General features: G+C 35.4%; 1 protein-coding gene across 3 annotated transcripts in view; it reads left to right on the top strand.

Moving 5' to 3' along the window:
• ARHGAP20 (Rho GTPase activating protein 20) overlaps window positions 1-13,861 on the top strand; it is a 139,152-nt gene that overhangs the window by 69,133 nt on the left and 56,158 nt on the right. For all 3 annotated transcript variants that reach the window (XM_033121076.1, XM_033121075.1, XM_033121077.1), the window contains exon 3: window positions 3,759-3,923. In XM_033121076.1, coding sequence (XP_032976967.1) covers window positions 3,759-3,923 — 165 coding nt within the window. The remainder of the gene's footprint in view (window positions 1-3,758; window positions 3,924-13,861) is intronic.

Raw genomic sequence — 13,861 nt, 5'->3', positions numbered from 1 at the left:
TATCTTTACACCTAAGACAATTGGAAAAAGAACAGCAAACAAAGACCAAAGAGAGTGCAAGGAATGAAATAGTAAAGATCGGAATGGAAATAAATGAAATAGATTCTAAAAATACAATATAAAAGAGAAATGAAACCAAGAGCTGATTTTTTGAGAAGCTAAAACTGACAAACCTTTAACCAGACTCATCAAGAAAAAAAGAGAGAGGACCAAAATAAGTAAAATCAGTAATGAAAGAAAAGTGCCAATGGGCACCACATAAATAAAAAAATTTTAAGAAAATACTACAAGCAACTGTATGCCAACAAATTGGACAACTGGAAGAAATGGGTAATTTCCTAGAAGCAGTCTTCCCACGCTGAATCAAGAAGAAACAGGAAATCTGAACAGACCGATTACTACCAAGAAAATCAAATCAGTAATCAACAAGCTCGCCACAAACAAACATACTGGACCAGGTGGCTTCACAGGTGAATTTTACCAAACACTCAAAAAAGAATTAACTCCTATTCTTATCAAACTATTCCAAAAAATTCAAGAGGAGGGAAGGCTCCCAAGCTCATTTTATGAGGCCACCATTAACCTGATTCTAAAACTAGACAAAGACATTACAAAAAGAAAAGAAAACTATGGGCCAATATCCCTAAGGAACATAGATGTGAAAATTATCAACAAAATATTACAAAACTAAATTCAGCAATACATTGAAAAGATCATACACCACGACCAATTGGGATTTATTTCTGGTATGCAAGGTTGGTTCAACATTTACAAATCAATTAACATGATACACCACATAAACAAAATGAAAAATAAAAATCATATGATCATATCGATAGATGCAAAGAAAGTGTTTGACAAAATCCAACATCCATTTATGATAAAATCTCTGATCAAACTGGGAACAGAGGGAACACATCTCAACATAATAAAGCCCTATATGACAAACCCACAGGTAATATATTCATTGGGGGAAAGCTAACAGCTTTCTTAAGATCAGGAACAAGACAAATATGTCCACTTTCACCACTTTTATTCAACATAGTACTGGAAGGTATAGCCACAGCAATCAGACAAGAAAAAGAAATAAAATGCATCTAAATTGGAAAGGAAGAAGTAAAACGGTCATTATTTGCAGATGACATAGTACGATATAGAGAGAACCCTAAAGTTTCCACCTAAAAAGCTATTAGAACTCATAAATGAAATTAGCAAAGTAGGATACAAAATTAATATTCAGAAATTGGTTACATTTTTATACACTAATAATGAACTGTTAGAGAAATTAAGTAAACAATCCCATTTACAATTGCATGAAAAATAAATAAATGAAATATCTAGGAATAAATTTAAGGAAGTAAAAGACCTGTACTTAGAAAATTATGAGACATTGAAAAGAGAAATTAAAGAAGATACAAATAAATTAAAACATATACCATGCTTATGGATAGGAAGAAATAATATGGTTAAAATGTCCATTCTACCCAAAGCAATCTATAGATTCAATGCAATTCCTATCAAAATACCAATGGCATTTTTAACAAAAGTAGAACAGATAATCCTAAAATTTACATGGAACCATAAACGACCCCAAATAGCCATGGCAATCATGAGGGGGAAAAAACAAAGTGGAGGTATCATGCTACTTGGTATCAAACTATACTATAAGGGCATAGTAATCAAACAGCATGGTATTGACATAAAAACAGACACATAGATCAATGGAACAGAATAGAGAGCCCAGAAATAAATTTATGCCTACGTGGTCAGTTAATCTATGGCAAAGGAAGCAAGAATATACATTGGGATAAATACAGTTTATTCAATAAATGGTGCTGGGAAAGCTAGACAGATATATGCCAAAAACTGAAACTGGACCAACTTCTTACTCCATATATAAGAATAAACTCAAAATGGATGAAAGACTTAAATGTAAAACCCAAAACCATAGAACTTCTAGAAGACAATATAGGAAGTAAACTCTTAGACATTACCATGGTAATATTTTACTGATATATCTCCTCAGACAAGGGAAACAAAAGAAAAAAATAAACAAATAGGACTACATCAAGCTAAAAAGGTTTTGCACAGCAAAGGAAACCATCAACAAAACGAAAAGACATCATACAGAATAGAAGAAGATGATACATCTGATACATCTGAAAAGGGATTAATTTTCAAAATTAGTAACAAAAAAACTCATACAACTCAACACCAAAAAACAATGCGGTTACAAATTGGCAGAGGACCTAAACAGACATTTCTCCAAAGAGGGCATTCAGATGGCCAATAGACATATGAAAAGCTACTGAATATCACTAATCATCAGAGAAATGCAAATAAAAACCACAATGAAATACCACTTCACTCCTGTCAGAACGGCTATCATCAAGAAATCAACAACCAACAAGTGCTGGCGAGGATGTGGAGAAAAGGGAGTACTTGTGCCCTGTTGGTGGGATTGCAAACTGGTGCAGCCACTATGGAAAACAGTATAGAGCTTCCTCAGAAAATTAAAAATAGAACTACCTTATGACCCAGCAGTTCCACTCTTGGGTATTTATCCAAAGAAACCCAAAACAATTATTCAGAAAAATGTATGCATCCCTTTGTTTACTGCAACGTTATTCACAAAAGATAAGAAAACAACCGAAATGCCCATCAACAGACAATTGGATAAAGAAATTGTGGACATTTATACAATTGAGTATTACTCTGCCATAAAAAAGAATGAAATCTTACCATTTGCAACAACATAGATGGACCTAGGAGATATGCCAAGTGAAATAAGTCAGACTGAGAAAGGCAAATACCATATGATCTTGCTTATATGTGGAATCTGAAGAACAGATTCCGTTCAGGTAGAACGAACAAAACAGAAATAGACTCATATATACAGAGAACAAACTGATGGTTACTAGATGGGGGAGGGGAAAGGAGTTGGGGAATGGGTGAGAAAGGTGAAGGGATTGGAAAGTACAAATTGGTAGTCACAAAATAGTCAAGGGATGTGAAATACAGTATGGGGAATATAGTCAGTAGTGTAAAAACTATGCTGTCAGGTGGGTACTAGACTTACTGGGGGAATCACTTGTTAAATTATATAAATGCCCAACCATTGCATTGTACACCTGAAACTATTATAAAATAATATTGAATGTCAACTATAATTTTAAATATATATGGGGTGCCAAAAAATGTATACACATTTTAAGAAAGGAAAACTATATTAAAATTGTAATACTCAATATATACCAATAACAAAAGATGAATGCAAGTCATGTTTGACTTCTGCAATTACAAGAGGTGCTCAAAGTGGTTGCCATCAGTAACTGGACAATTCTGATTATGGTGAACTACTGCTTGAGCAACGTTAACCAAAGTGTCCACTTTTGGTACCCCCAATATATATAACTTTGGTTAATATTCCTCAAGAAGTAGTTTGCCGTAATCAGAAGTGTCTGGTTATATATATATATATATATATATATTTTCACAGCATGCAACGTACAGCATAGGGAATATGGTCAATAATGTTGTATTAACTATGTACAGTGTCAGATGGGTAATAGGCTTATTGGGATTATCACTTTGTGAGGTATATACATGTCTGATCACTATGTTGTTTTGTACACCTGAAACTAATAAAAAAATTTATAATATTATATTTTTTGACCAACTATAAGCTATACTTTTGTAGATACTCGATCCTATATTTGATCATTTAACTAAAGATCTGTGATTTTGATCTGTTACAGGGAAAGTCCTTCTGCTAGCATGGACACATGTGCATTTCTGTCATCATTTGTGTGCTCCAATAGGACTCTGCTAATTGATGGCCGGGTAGAACTCAAAAGAGGCCTGCAGAGGCAGGAGCGACATCTTTTCCTGTTCAATGATCTGTTTGTTGTGGCCAAAATCAAGTAAGTAGACTCTGTCCTCTCTCCTTGTTATCATTAGAAAAGTTCACTTCCGCTAACAAAGATAACCTTTCTATTCAATGCTATTTTAAGAATGTCTAGCCTCAGCCACCACCGATATATCTGAAGTGAGTTCTATGTTTGTTTGTTTTCGCAAAAAAATGTTTCAATTGTTCATTCATTCAACAAGTGTTCATTTAGGTCTCACTCTGTGCCATGCTCTGAATAAATATGGAGAATACAATGAAGAATGTGATTGGTATGGTCCCTGTTTCTTGGTGCTTTCATTCTAATGTGGGAAGGGGGAAGTTACCATTGTGATTAGTCCTATAAAGAAAATAGGGTGTTGGATAAAGTAAAATATGGGATATATGTTAGGTAGGTGTAGTCAGGGGAGAAAAAGATCAATGAAGGGTGAAAAGCAACCAGCCATTCAGACATTAGGAGGATGAGCATTCTAGGCAGAGGGAACACCAGGTACAAAGGTGGTGGGGACAGCTTGGCTTTTTGGAGAAGTTAAAAGAAGGCCTATGTGTGTCACTGGAGCATAATGAGCAGCAGGAGAGTAATATGAATTGAGACTGGAGAAATACACAATGATCAGGTTGTAGGCTGTATAATCTATTGCCATATAACAAATTACCCCTAAACTTAACAATTTATAACTACAAACATCTCATACAGTTTCTCTGAGTCAGGAATTTGGGAGTGGCTTAGCTGGTAGCTGTGGCTCAAGCATCCTCATGAAGTTGTAGCCATCTGTCGACCAGGGTTATAGCCATCTCAAAGCTCTACTGGAGCTAGAGAATCCACTTCCAGTTCATTCATGTGAATGCTGGCAGGCCTCAGTTCCTCACTGGCTGTTGGCCTAAGGCTGTAGTTCTCCACCTGGGTCTCTCCACTGGGCTGCTCATAACATCATATCGCTTCCTTCAGAGAAAAAGATCCAAGAAAGTAAGGAAGAGAATAGGCAAGGGAGAGAATATCCAAAATAGAAGCTGCAGTCTTTTATAACCTATTTTTGGAAGTGGCATACCATCATCTCTGACGTATGCTACTGGCCACACAGACCAACCTTGGTACAATGTGGAAGGAAACTACAGAAGGGTGTGATATCAGGAAGCGGGAACCACTGGAGGCCTCCTGGAGGCTAGGGACCACAAAGGCTATGATAAGGAGTTTGGATTTTATTCCAGTTTTAATTAAGGGAGCAGCATATTGTGGTTCATGTCTATAAATATTGTTCTGTTTATGATAGATAATGGATTAGAGGGTAGGCAAGAATAGAAGCAAGAAGACTGGATAGGAGATTATTGTAGTGGTCCTGATGAGAGATAATGAGGGCCTGGGAAATGGCAGTTTAATGAAGGACACAGACATATTTTGAATATACTTCAGAGGTAACCAAAATAAGTCACTTATCACTCAACACTGAATGCCAGTGCAATTAACACTCAGCCTAGAACATGGTGGTTGCTACTTGCTCCATCCCCCATTCTCATTGTTTATGAAACATCATAAAAGATCACTTTTGTTTTAACAATCTAATCTCATCAAAGAGATTTTTAGTCACTAGAGAATTGTAAACATTTTTTTTCTATTATCCACAATCTCACAGCTACATGCCATATTGTAAATAAGACGTGGTCATGGCTAAATACTAATTTTGCAACACACTATATTTAATCTGAGTGGTATTAATAACAATAGAGACCTCACATTTATTGGGATCTTATTGTATTTTAGGTATTTTTCTAGAGACTTTAACTCTTGTAACTGTTCTATCAGGTAGACAAGATATTATTTTTCTCGTTTTTACAAAGGAAATTGATACGCAGAGAAGTTAAGTGACTTCCTCAAGATCACAAAATTAATAATTAGTTGAGGTCACATTTAAACCTAAATCTATCATATTTCGAAATCCATGCTTTTAACTGATATGTGACCTGCTGTCTCTATTACTTACCTCTTATGGATTTCATAGAAGAGTCCTCAACCATTTAGTTTCTTTTTAACCATTAAATCAGTCTTTCTTTTGTGATAATTAAAAGGATTTAACTAAAGACTCATCTGATAAGAAATAACAGAATGCTTAGTGAACTGTTGATACTTTTTTTTTTTTTAACTTACAAGCGAAGATAAAGAAAATTGTTTCAGAATATGTTGGGTTTTTTGTTTTGTTTTGTTTTGGTTTTTTTAGGAAAGATGTCTTGTTTTCCTCTATTTTGGTAAGAACACTTAACATGAGATCTACCATCTTAACAAAATTTTAATTCTACAGCACAGTATTGTTAACTAATAGGCACGATGTTGTACAGCAGATCCCTAGAATTTATTTACCTTGCACAACTGAAAATTAATGTTCATTAATTAGCAACTCCCCATTTTCCTCCTCCCCAGCCCTTGGAAACCAACATTTGACTTTGATTCTATGAGTTCGACTATTTTAGACACCTCATATAAGTGGAGTCATGCAGTATTTGTCCTTCAGTGACTGGTTATTTCATTTAGCATAATGCCCTTCAAGTTCATCTGTGTTGTCCCGTATTTCATGGTTTCTTTGTTTTTTAAAGCTAAATAATAATCCACTGTATGTATATACCACATTTTTTTACCTATTCATCCATCGATGTATATTTAGGTTTTTCCCACATCTTGGCTATTGTAAATACTGCTGCATTGAACATGAGAGTGGTTATATCTCTTCAAGATCCTAATTTCAATCCTTTGATACATAGCTAGAAGTGGGATTGCTGGATCATGTGATAGTTGTATTTTTAATTTTTAAAGGAATTTCCATACTGTTTTCCATAGTAGCTGCAGCATTTTGCATTTCCACCAACTGTACAAGGTTCCAATTTCTCTACATTTTCACTAACACTTGTCTTTTGGCCTTTTTGTTTGTTCTTGGTTTGGGTTTTCTCTTTTAAATAATAGCCATCCTAACAGGTGTGAGGTGAAATCTCAGGTCTTAACAAAATTAATAAGATTGATATCTTACCAAATATCTTTTCAATCCACAATGGCATGAAACTAGAAATCAACAGAGCTGAAAATGTGTTTTGAACAAAGGTAATACCTACAAATGTAGTTTTGGAAGGGGAGATTATGTTAGAGGAATATAGAGAAAGAAAAGTCTCTCCACCCAAGCCTTTGCACTAAGTCCATTTGAAGCTCTATTCTATTGATAGAGGCTATTGATAGAGGAACAAATCATTATTTTTTAAAATGTACATTAGTTACCATTCCTTTAGTTAAAATGTGTTGGACGGGTCCTGTATGCTAGATATTATAGTAAGAGAATCATAAAGGTGTTAATTTTCTTAACCATCCCTTAAGACAAGAGTTGTTTTAGATAATGAACACTGAGACTCGGGGACGTTTGTCCAAGGTCATATACTATGAAATGGCCAAGCCAGGGTTTTAATCTTAACCTTACTTTTGATGGCTAGCCCTTTGTACAGTTCCACATTGTACATATTATATGCATAGTTTTGTGCTCAGCCTGGAGGTAGATAAGCAAGCTACAAAAATACTTATTATAATAATCCATTTTCTGTACTTTAGGATCATAAAAACTATTTACTTTAACATGTATTCAGTTTTTATGAAAGAAAGTATTTCCATTCACTTTTTTGGATTTATTTTTTCCTCAACAATTAGGATAATATATTTAGAGTGGCTTTTGTTTTCTTACCTGAAGTCATTTATTGTTATGACTATTTCTTGTGTCTAAGTGGTTTTATGTAACTATATAATGATTTGCCAAAAAACTTTTATATAAAGACAGTTTCCTTCCAACTAGAAAATTGCTGTTTTAGACATATTGGCAAAATTTGTGCCTATCATCTACTTCTTTAGCTGACTTTTTATTTTGTATGTTCCTTTCTCACATAGGTGTACACCATTTTTTTCCACATACTGCTTTGGAGATAACTTTTTGTGTCCACTTAAATGTTTTTATGAAGTGACAAGATCTATATCAATTGATTTAATGCTGTGCTTAGTTAAGAGATTCAATTCATAAAAGATTATTTTAAGAACTTTCTACATTCATTGAAAATATTAAAAACTATGAGTTATCTAAGTTAATTTGGGGAAGGGGGCAATGAACCCAAGACCTTTGAGATGGAACATGGAGGTATGCAGAGATGAAAAATAAGGCTGAACTTGACTTCTGGCCAAGTTTGGTTTTCCAATATAAATATATACACGTACATATTATGTAAATTCATACACTTATCATATGAATGTGTTACTGTATACAAAACTCCCTTAATGCTTTATTCTCAAATGCTGGGCTGAAAAATGTTTTGAAAGCCTTTTAAAATATGTATCTTTATAAAGTAATATTCAGGACGATGATGGAAATTGTTTGTATTATGATAAAAATGACAGTATAATATTTTTAAATAGACAGGGAAAAGTAGGCTGAAGATAAAAAAGCTGAAGGGAACTTTATGGAAAGATACTCCTTTCCATGGCTTCTTATTGATTCATAGTGGTTAAGAGCATAAATAACCTCTGAAGTCAACACTGCTCAAGTTCAGACTCTAGCTCTGCTAGTTAAGCTATTTGATTTTGAGGAAGTTTCTTAATCTCTCTCTGACTCCATTTTCTTATCTATAAAATGTTTGAGGATTAAACTAAATAATATGTGTAATGTGTTTATAGCAATGACTGGCACATGATAAGTTTTCAATAAATATTAGAATGAATGTTATTGTTTACATTTTAGACATCTCCTTTTGTGTGTGTGTGTGTGTGTGTGTGTGTGTGTGTGTGTATCAGGAAATGGCACTTTATTGATCTAGGGAAAGAATCATTGGACTTAACCTTTTCCAGATGTGGAAGTTCCCACATGATATCTGAAATAGCTAATATGGAAAGGGACTTTCATTAGAAAACACCAAATTTATGGAAACTTATCTTTCCTGCCAAAAAACTGGTAGTCTCAATTTTATACTACCTAACTGCCATCAAGAAATAAGATTTTTTTTAAAAAGGATATATAAATAAGAGGCCACCTCAAGACTGGTAGGAGGGGTAGAGACATGAGAAGGGCAAACCTACACCTGAGTATGGTAGTTGAGAATTAGGAGGAATACCTCGACCACAGAGGTTGCCCCAGAGGAGTGAGAGACCCCAGCCCAACACTGAGCTCCCTAACCCAGAGTACTGGTACTGGGAAGAAGAGTCCCCACAGCATCTGGCTGTGAAAAGTGGTGGGGATTCTGATTATCTGGGTGACATAGAAGGCTGCGGGAAACCCAGATGTCCTCTTAAAGGGCCCGTTCACAGACTTTCTTGCTTGCAGGCTTTCATCCTGGGATCCCGCAGAGGGACAGTGACTCAGGAGGTGTCAGAGAAAAACTGGGACAGACTGAGTTGTGTGGCTTCAGGAAGAGGACTGGAGGGACAGTTGCCATTTGCCCTGTGTAGAATCCTCCTCTTGTGCAGTCGGCAGACTGATGCCATCTTTCCTGTGTTGAGCCCTCCCCCACGTGGCCAAATCTGAATCTATATTAGCCTGTGAACTCCATTCGGTCCACCCTAGTGACCACTGGGATGCCACCCCACCCAACTTGTGCAATGCCTGAGGCACTTTCTCAGCCAGCAGTCAATCATGCCCACATTGTATTCTTCCGTGTATTCTAAAGAGTTCAAGAGCCACAGGTGGGCAGCAGCTGACCTTGGTGTACTCTGAGACTTCTGGTGAGTAGCTGCAGACTCAGCACAAACACTAAACCAGAATCTACATTGACCTGGTAAACACCACTCACCCCATGCTGCTGACTCCCTGAGACCCACCTCACCCAAATCACGTACCACATGATGTTTTATCAGTATCTGAGCCTTATGGAAGCAAGCAGGTGGCAGCAGGCCTCAGGATACCCTGGGATTTTGTGAATCTACCCTAGGCTTGGTACTGGTGTCAGCCATCCTCAATTTGCAGCGTGGACACTCCCACGTGCCTCCAGGTCCAGCACAGGGAGTTACCAACCACAGACAGCATGGTAGCTAATATTACGTAGTTCTCTGTCAATCACAGGCAGTGGCTGACCTGGGCCTGCACCAGTGCCACTCCCAAGAGGTCCTGGGACCAACATACCTGGAGGTCAGCTTCAGACCACAGCAGAACACCACCCAATCAGCCCTGCAAGTGGCATACCCAAAGAGCAGTCTTAGCAGGCACCACAGCCTGCTGGAGTGAATCCCACTCAGTAAGTAAGCTCCCCACACAGCAGACTGTAAGCTGTGGACATGTCAAAAACCCACAGCCAGTCAGCCTGAGAATCAGTTCCACCCACTGACATACCAACAGCAACCAAGGCTCAACTATAACAGGAGGACACACAACCCCACACAAGGGACAATCCTGGTGTGCCAGCACAGCTGAGCAGGGAGACTGTACAACTGAGCCCCAGAGGACACTTACTACATAAGACCACCTAGTCAACACTGGGAGATGTAGCAGATCTACCTAATACATAGTGACAAACACAGAGAGGCAGCCAAAATGAGGAAACAAAGAAGTATGTCCCAAATGAAAAAACAGAAGAAAACTCCAGAAAAAGAATTAAAAGAAATGGAGGCAAACAACCTATCAGATACAGAGTTCAAAACAATGTTAATAAGGATGCTCAAGAAACTTAGTGAGAACTTTAACAAAGAGATAGCAAGCATTAAATAAAGGAATAGAAAGCATTAAAAAAAGAACCAGTCAGAAATAAAGAATATAATTACTGAAATGAATAATGCACTAGAAGCAATCACCAGCATATTGAATGAAGCAGAGGCTCGTATCAGCAATTTGGAAAACAAAGTAGCAGAAATCACCCAGTTGGAACAGCAAAAAAAAGAAAAAAAGAAAAAAAGAGGATAGTTTAAGGAACTTCTGGGAAAACATTAAGCATTGCAACTTTCACATCCAGAAAGAGAAGAGAAAGAGCAAGGAATTGAAAATCTATTTGAAGAAATAATGATGGAAAACTTTTCTAACCTGGTAAAGGAAATAGACATACAAGCCCAGGAAATGCAGAGGGTCCCAAATCAGATGAACCCAAACAGGCCCATACCAACACGCATCATAATTAAAATGACAAATGTTAAAGACAAACAGAGAATCCTAAAACATCAAGAGAAAAGCAGTCTGTTAACTACAAGGGAACTGCCATAAGACTGTCAACTGATTTCTCAACAGTAACTTAGCAGACCAGAAGAGATTGGTGCAAAATATTCAAAGTGATAAAAAGCAAAGATCTACAACCAAGATTACTAGACCCAGCAAAGCTATCATTTTGAATCAAAGGACAGATAAAGAGCTTCCCAGACAAAATAATAATAATAATAATAATAAGGTAAAAGAATTCATCACCTCCCAACCAGTATTACAAAAAATGTTAGAGGGACTTCTTTAACAAGAAGAAAAAAAAAGATTAAAAATATGAATAATAAAATCGCAATAACAACATACTTATCAATAATCACTTTAAATATACATGAATTAAATGCTGCATTCAAAAGACATAGGGTAGCTGACTGGATAAGAAAACAAGACCCATACATATGCTGTCTACAAGAGACCCACTTCAAATTGAAAGACACACACAGACTGAAAGTAAAGGGATGTAAAAATATATTTCATGTGAATGAAACTGAAAAACAAATCTGGGATAGCAATACTTATATCAGACAAAATAGACTTTAAAACAAAGACTATAATAAGAGAAAGAGGGATATTATATACTAATAAAGGGATCAATCCAAGAATAGGATATAACCCTTGTAAACATTTATGTATGCAACATAGGAGAACCTAAATATATAAAACAAATATTAACTGACATAAAGGCAGAGATCAGCAGAAATATAATCATAGTAGGGGACTTTAACACCCCATTGACCCCAGTGGAAAGATCTTTCAGACAGAAAATTAACAAGGAACTAGCAGCCTTAAATGACACACTAGACCAGATGGATTTAATTGATATTTTTGGAGCATTTCACCCTGAAGCAACAGAAATATGTACATATTTTTCAAGTGCACATTGAGTATTTTCCAAGATAGACATGTTAAACCACAAAACCAATCTCAGTAAATTTAAGAAGATTGAAATCACAAGAGTCTTCTCTGATGGTAATGGTATGAAATTAGAAATCAATTATGAGGGGAAAAAAACTGTTAAACACACAAACACATGCTACTAATTAATGAATGGGTCAACAAAGAGATCAAGGAAGAAATCAAAGATACCTTGAGTCAAGTGAACATGAAAACACAACAACCCAAAATTTATGGGACACAGCAAAAGTAGTCCTAAAAGGGAAATTCATAGCAGTGCAGGTCTACTTCAAGAAGCAAGAGAAAACACAAATTAACAATCTAACCTTACACCTAAAAGCACCAGAAAAAGAACAGAAAACAAAAGCCCAAAGAGAATAGAAGGAAGGAAATAATAGCCACAGCAATCTTGAGAAAGAAGAACAAACTTATAGGTATCACAATACCTAATATCGAACTATACTACATGGCTATAGTAATCCAAACACCATGATACAGAAATAATAACAGACACATAGATCAATGGAAGAGGATAGAGAACCCAGCAATAAATCCATGCCTATAGGGTCATTTAATCTATGGCAAGTGAGGCAAGAATATACAGTAGGGTAGAGACACTCTGTTCAATAAGTAGTGTTGGGAAAACTAGACAGATACATGCAAAAATGAAACTGGACCACCTTCTTATACCATATACAAGGTATGATAAAAAAAATACATGGAATAAATTATACAAATGTTTAACCACTATGCTGTAGACTTAAAACTAATGTAAAATAATGTTGAATGTCAACTGTAACTGAAAAAAAATAATTATTTTTAAAAAAGAAAGAAAGATTTTATCTTCAATTGTTTCCTTCTGAAAGATTTGTAGTTTCACTCTTGTATTACCTGATTGCCATCAAGAAATAAGATTTTATCTGAAATTTGGTGTTTCATTTTAAAAAATGAAAAGATCCATAACAATAGGGTGAGAAATATTGAAACGAAATACAGAAAGTAGCCACTGTGCCACAGGTACTTTTTTTATTGCACTTACATTAAGTGTGCTCTACAGGAAACATAAGGCTTTGAATCTATATTATCCTTTATGTATAGTTCCTGTGAAATCCTTTTTCATTTTATAAATCCTAATGAAGAGTTTTAGCTTTAAATATTCCATGAGAAGTTTTACTAATACTTCCATATGAAATATCTTTACTTTCATTTTAGCTGTTAGTGTTTCCACAAAAGGTTCTGAAAGATAGGAAGTACCCAGATTTCCCAGAGCATTCTCTTTATCCTTCACATTGCTTTCTAACTATTTAACTCTTAGGTTCACTATGCGCATTAAACCTGTGAATTAGGTCAAGAGATATAGTGGTGTCAATATCAAGGTTCTAGGTGGAATTAGGTGGAAATTGTCAAAAAAACAATTTCATTGCCAATTTAAAATAGATCATATTCTGGTTCCCCAGAGATAAATAATAATTGTGTCAACTCTACTTAAATACAATTTCCTAGCCACTTTTATTTTTTTCAGTTTAGTGTAGGGTCTATTTTTAGGGTAGTTTTTCACTTTTAGCCAGAATATAAAACAAAATGGCACAAACAAAATCTTAAAGGAAATTTAAAATAATTTGTCCCTCTAAAGATTAGAAAATCTTGTAACCACTAAGCTAGAAATTCATTGTAAATTCCTCTAATTAATTCCAGGTTATATTTTTAGTGCATCTAAGTCTGTTAAGGTGAAAATGTTATAAATATTTCAATAAATAGTGTGTATTTTTAATCTTTCCTTTGGTCACTCAAACGTTTTGGAGGTAAGCAAATTATAAATAGTAAATGAAATTATTTTTTATATCACCAGTAAATTTAAAATTAGGATTTTGATCCA

The sequence above is a fragment of the Rhinolophus ferrumequinum genome, chromosome 11 (genome assembly GCF_004115265.2).
Source record: "Rhinolophus ferrumequinum isolate MPI-CBG mRhiFer1 chromosome 11, mRhiFer1_v1.p, whole genome shotgun sequence".
Lineage (NCBI taxonomy): Eukaryota > Metazoa > Chordata > Mammalia > Chiroptera > Rhinolophidae > Rhinolophus > Rhinolophus ferrumequinum.
The sequence above is the reverse complement of the archived record's forward strand: the minus strand, read 5'-3'. Positions and strand labels throughout refer to the sequence as shown.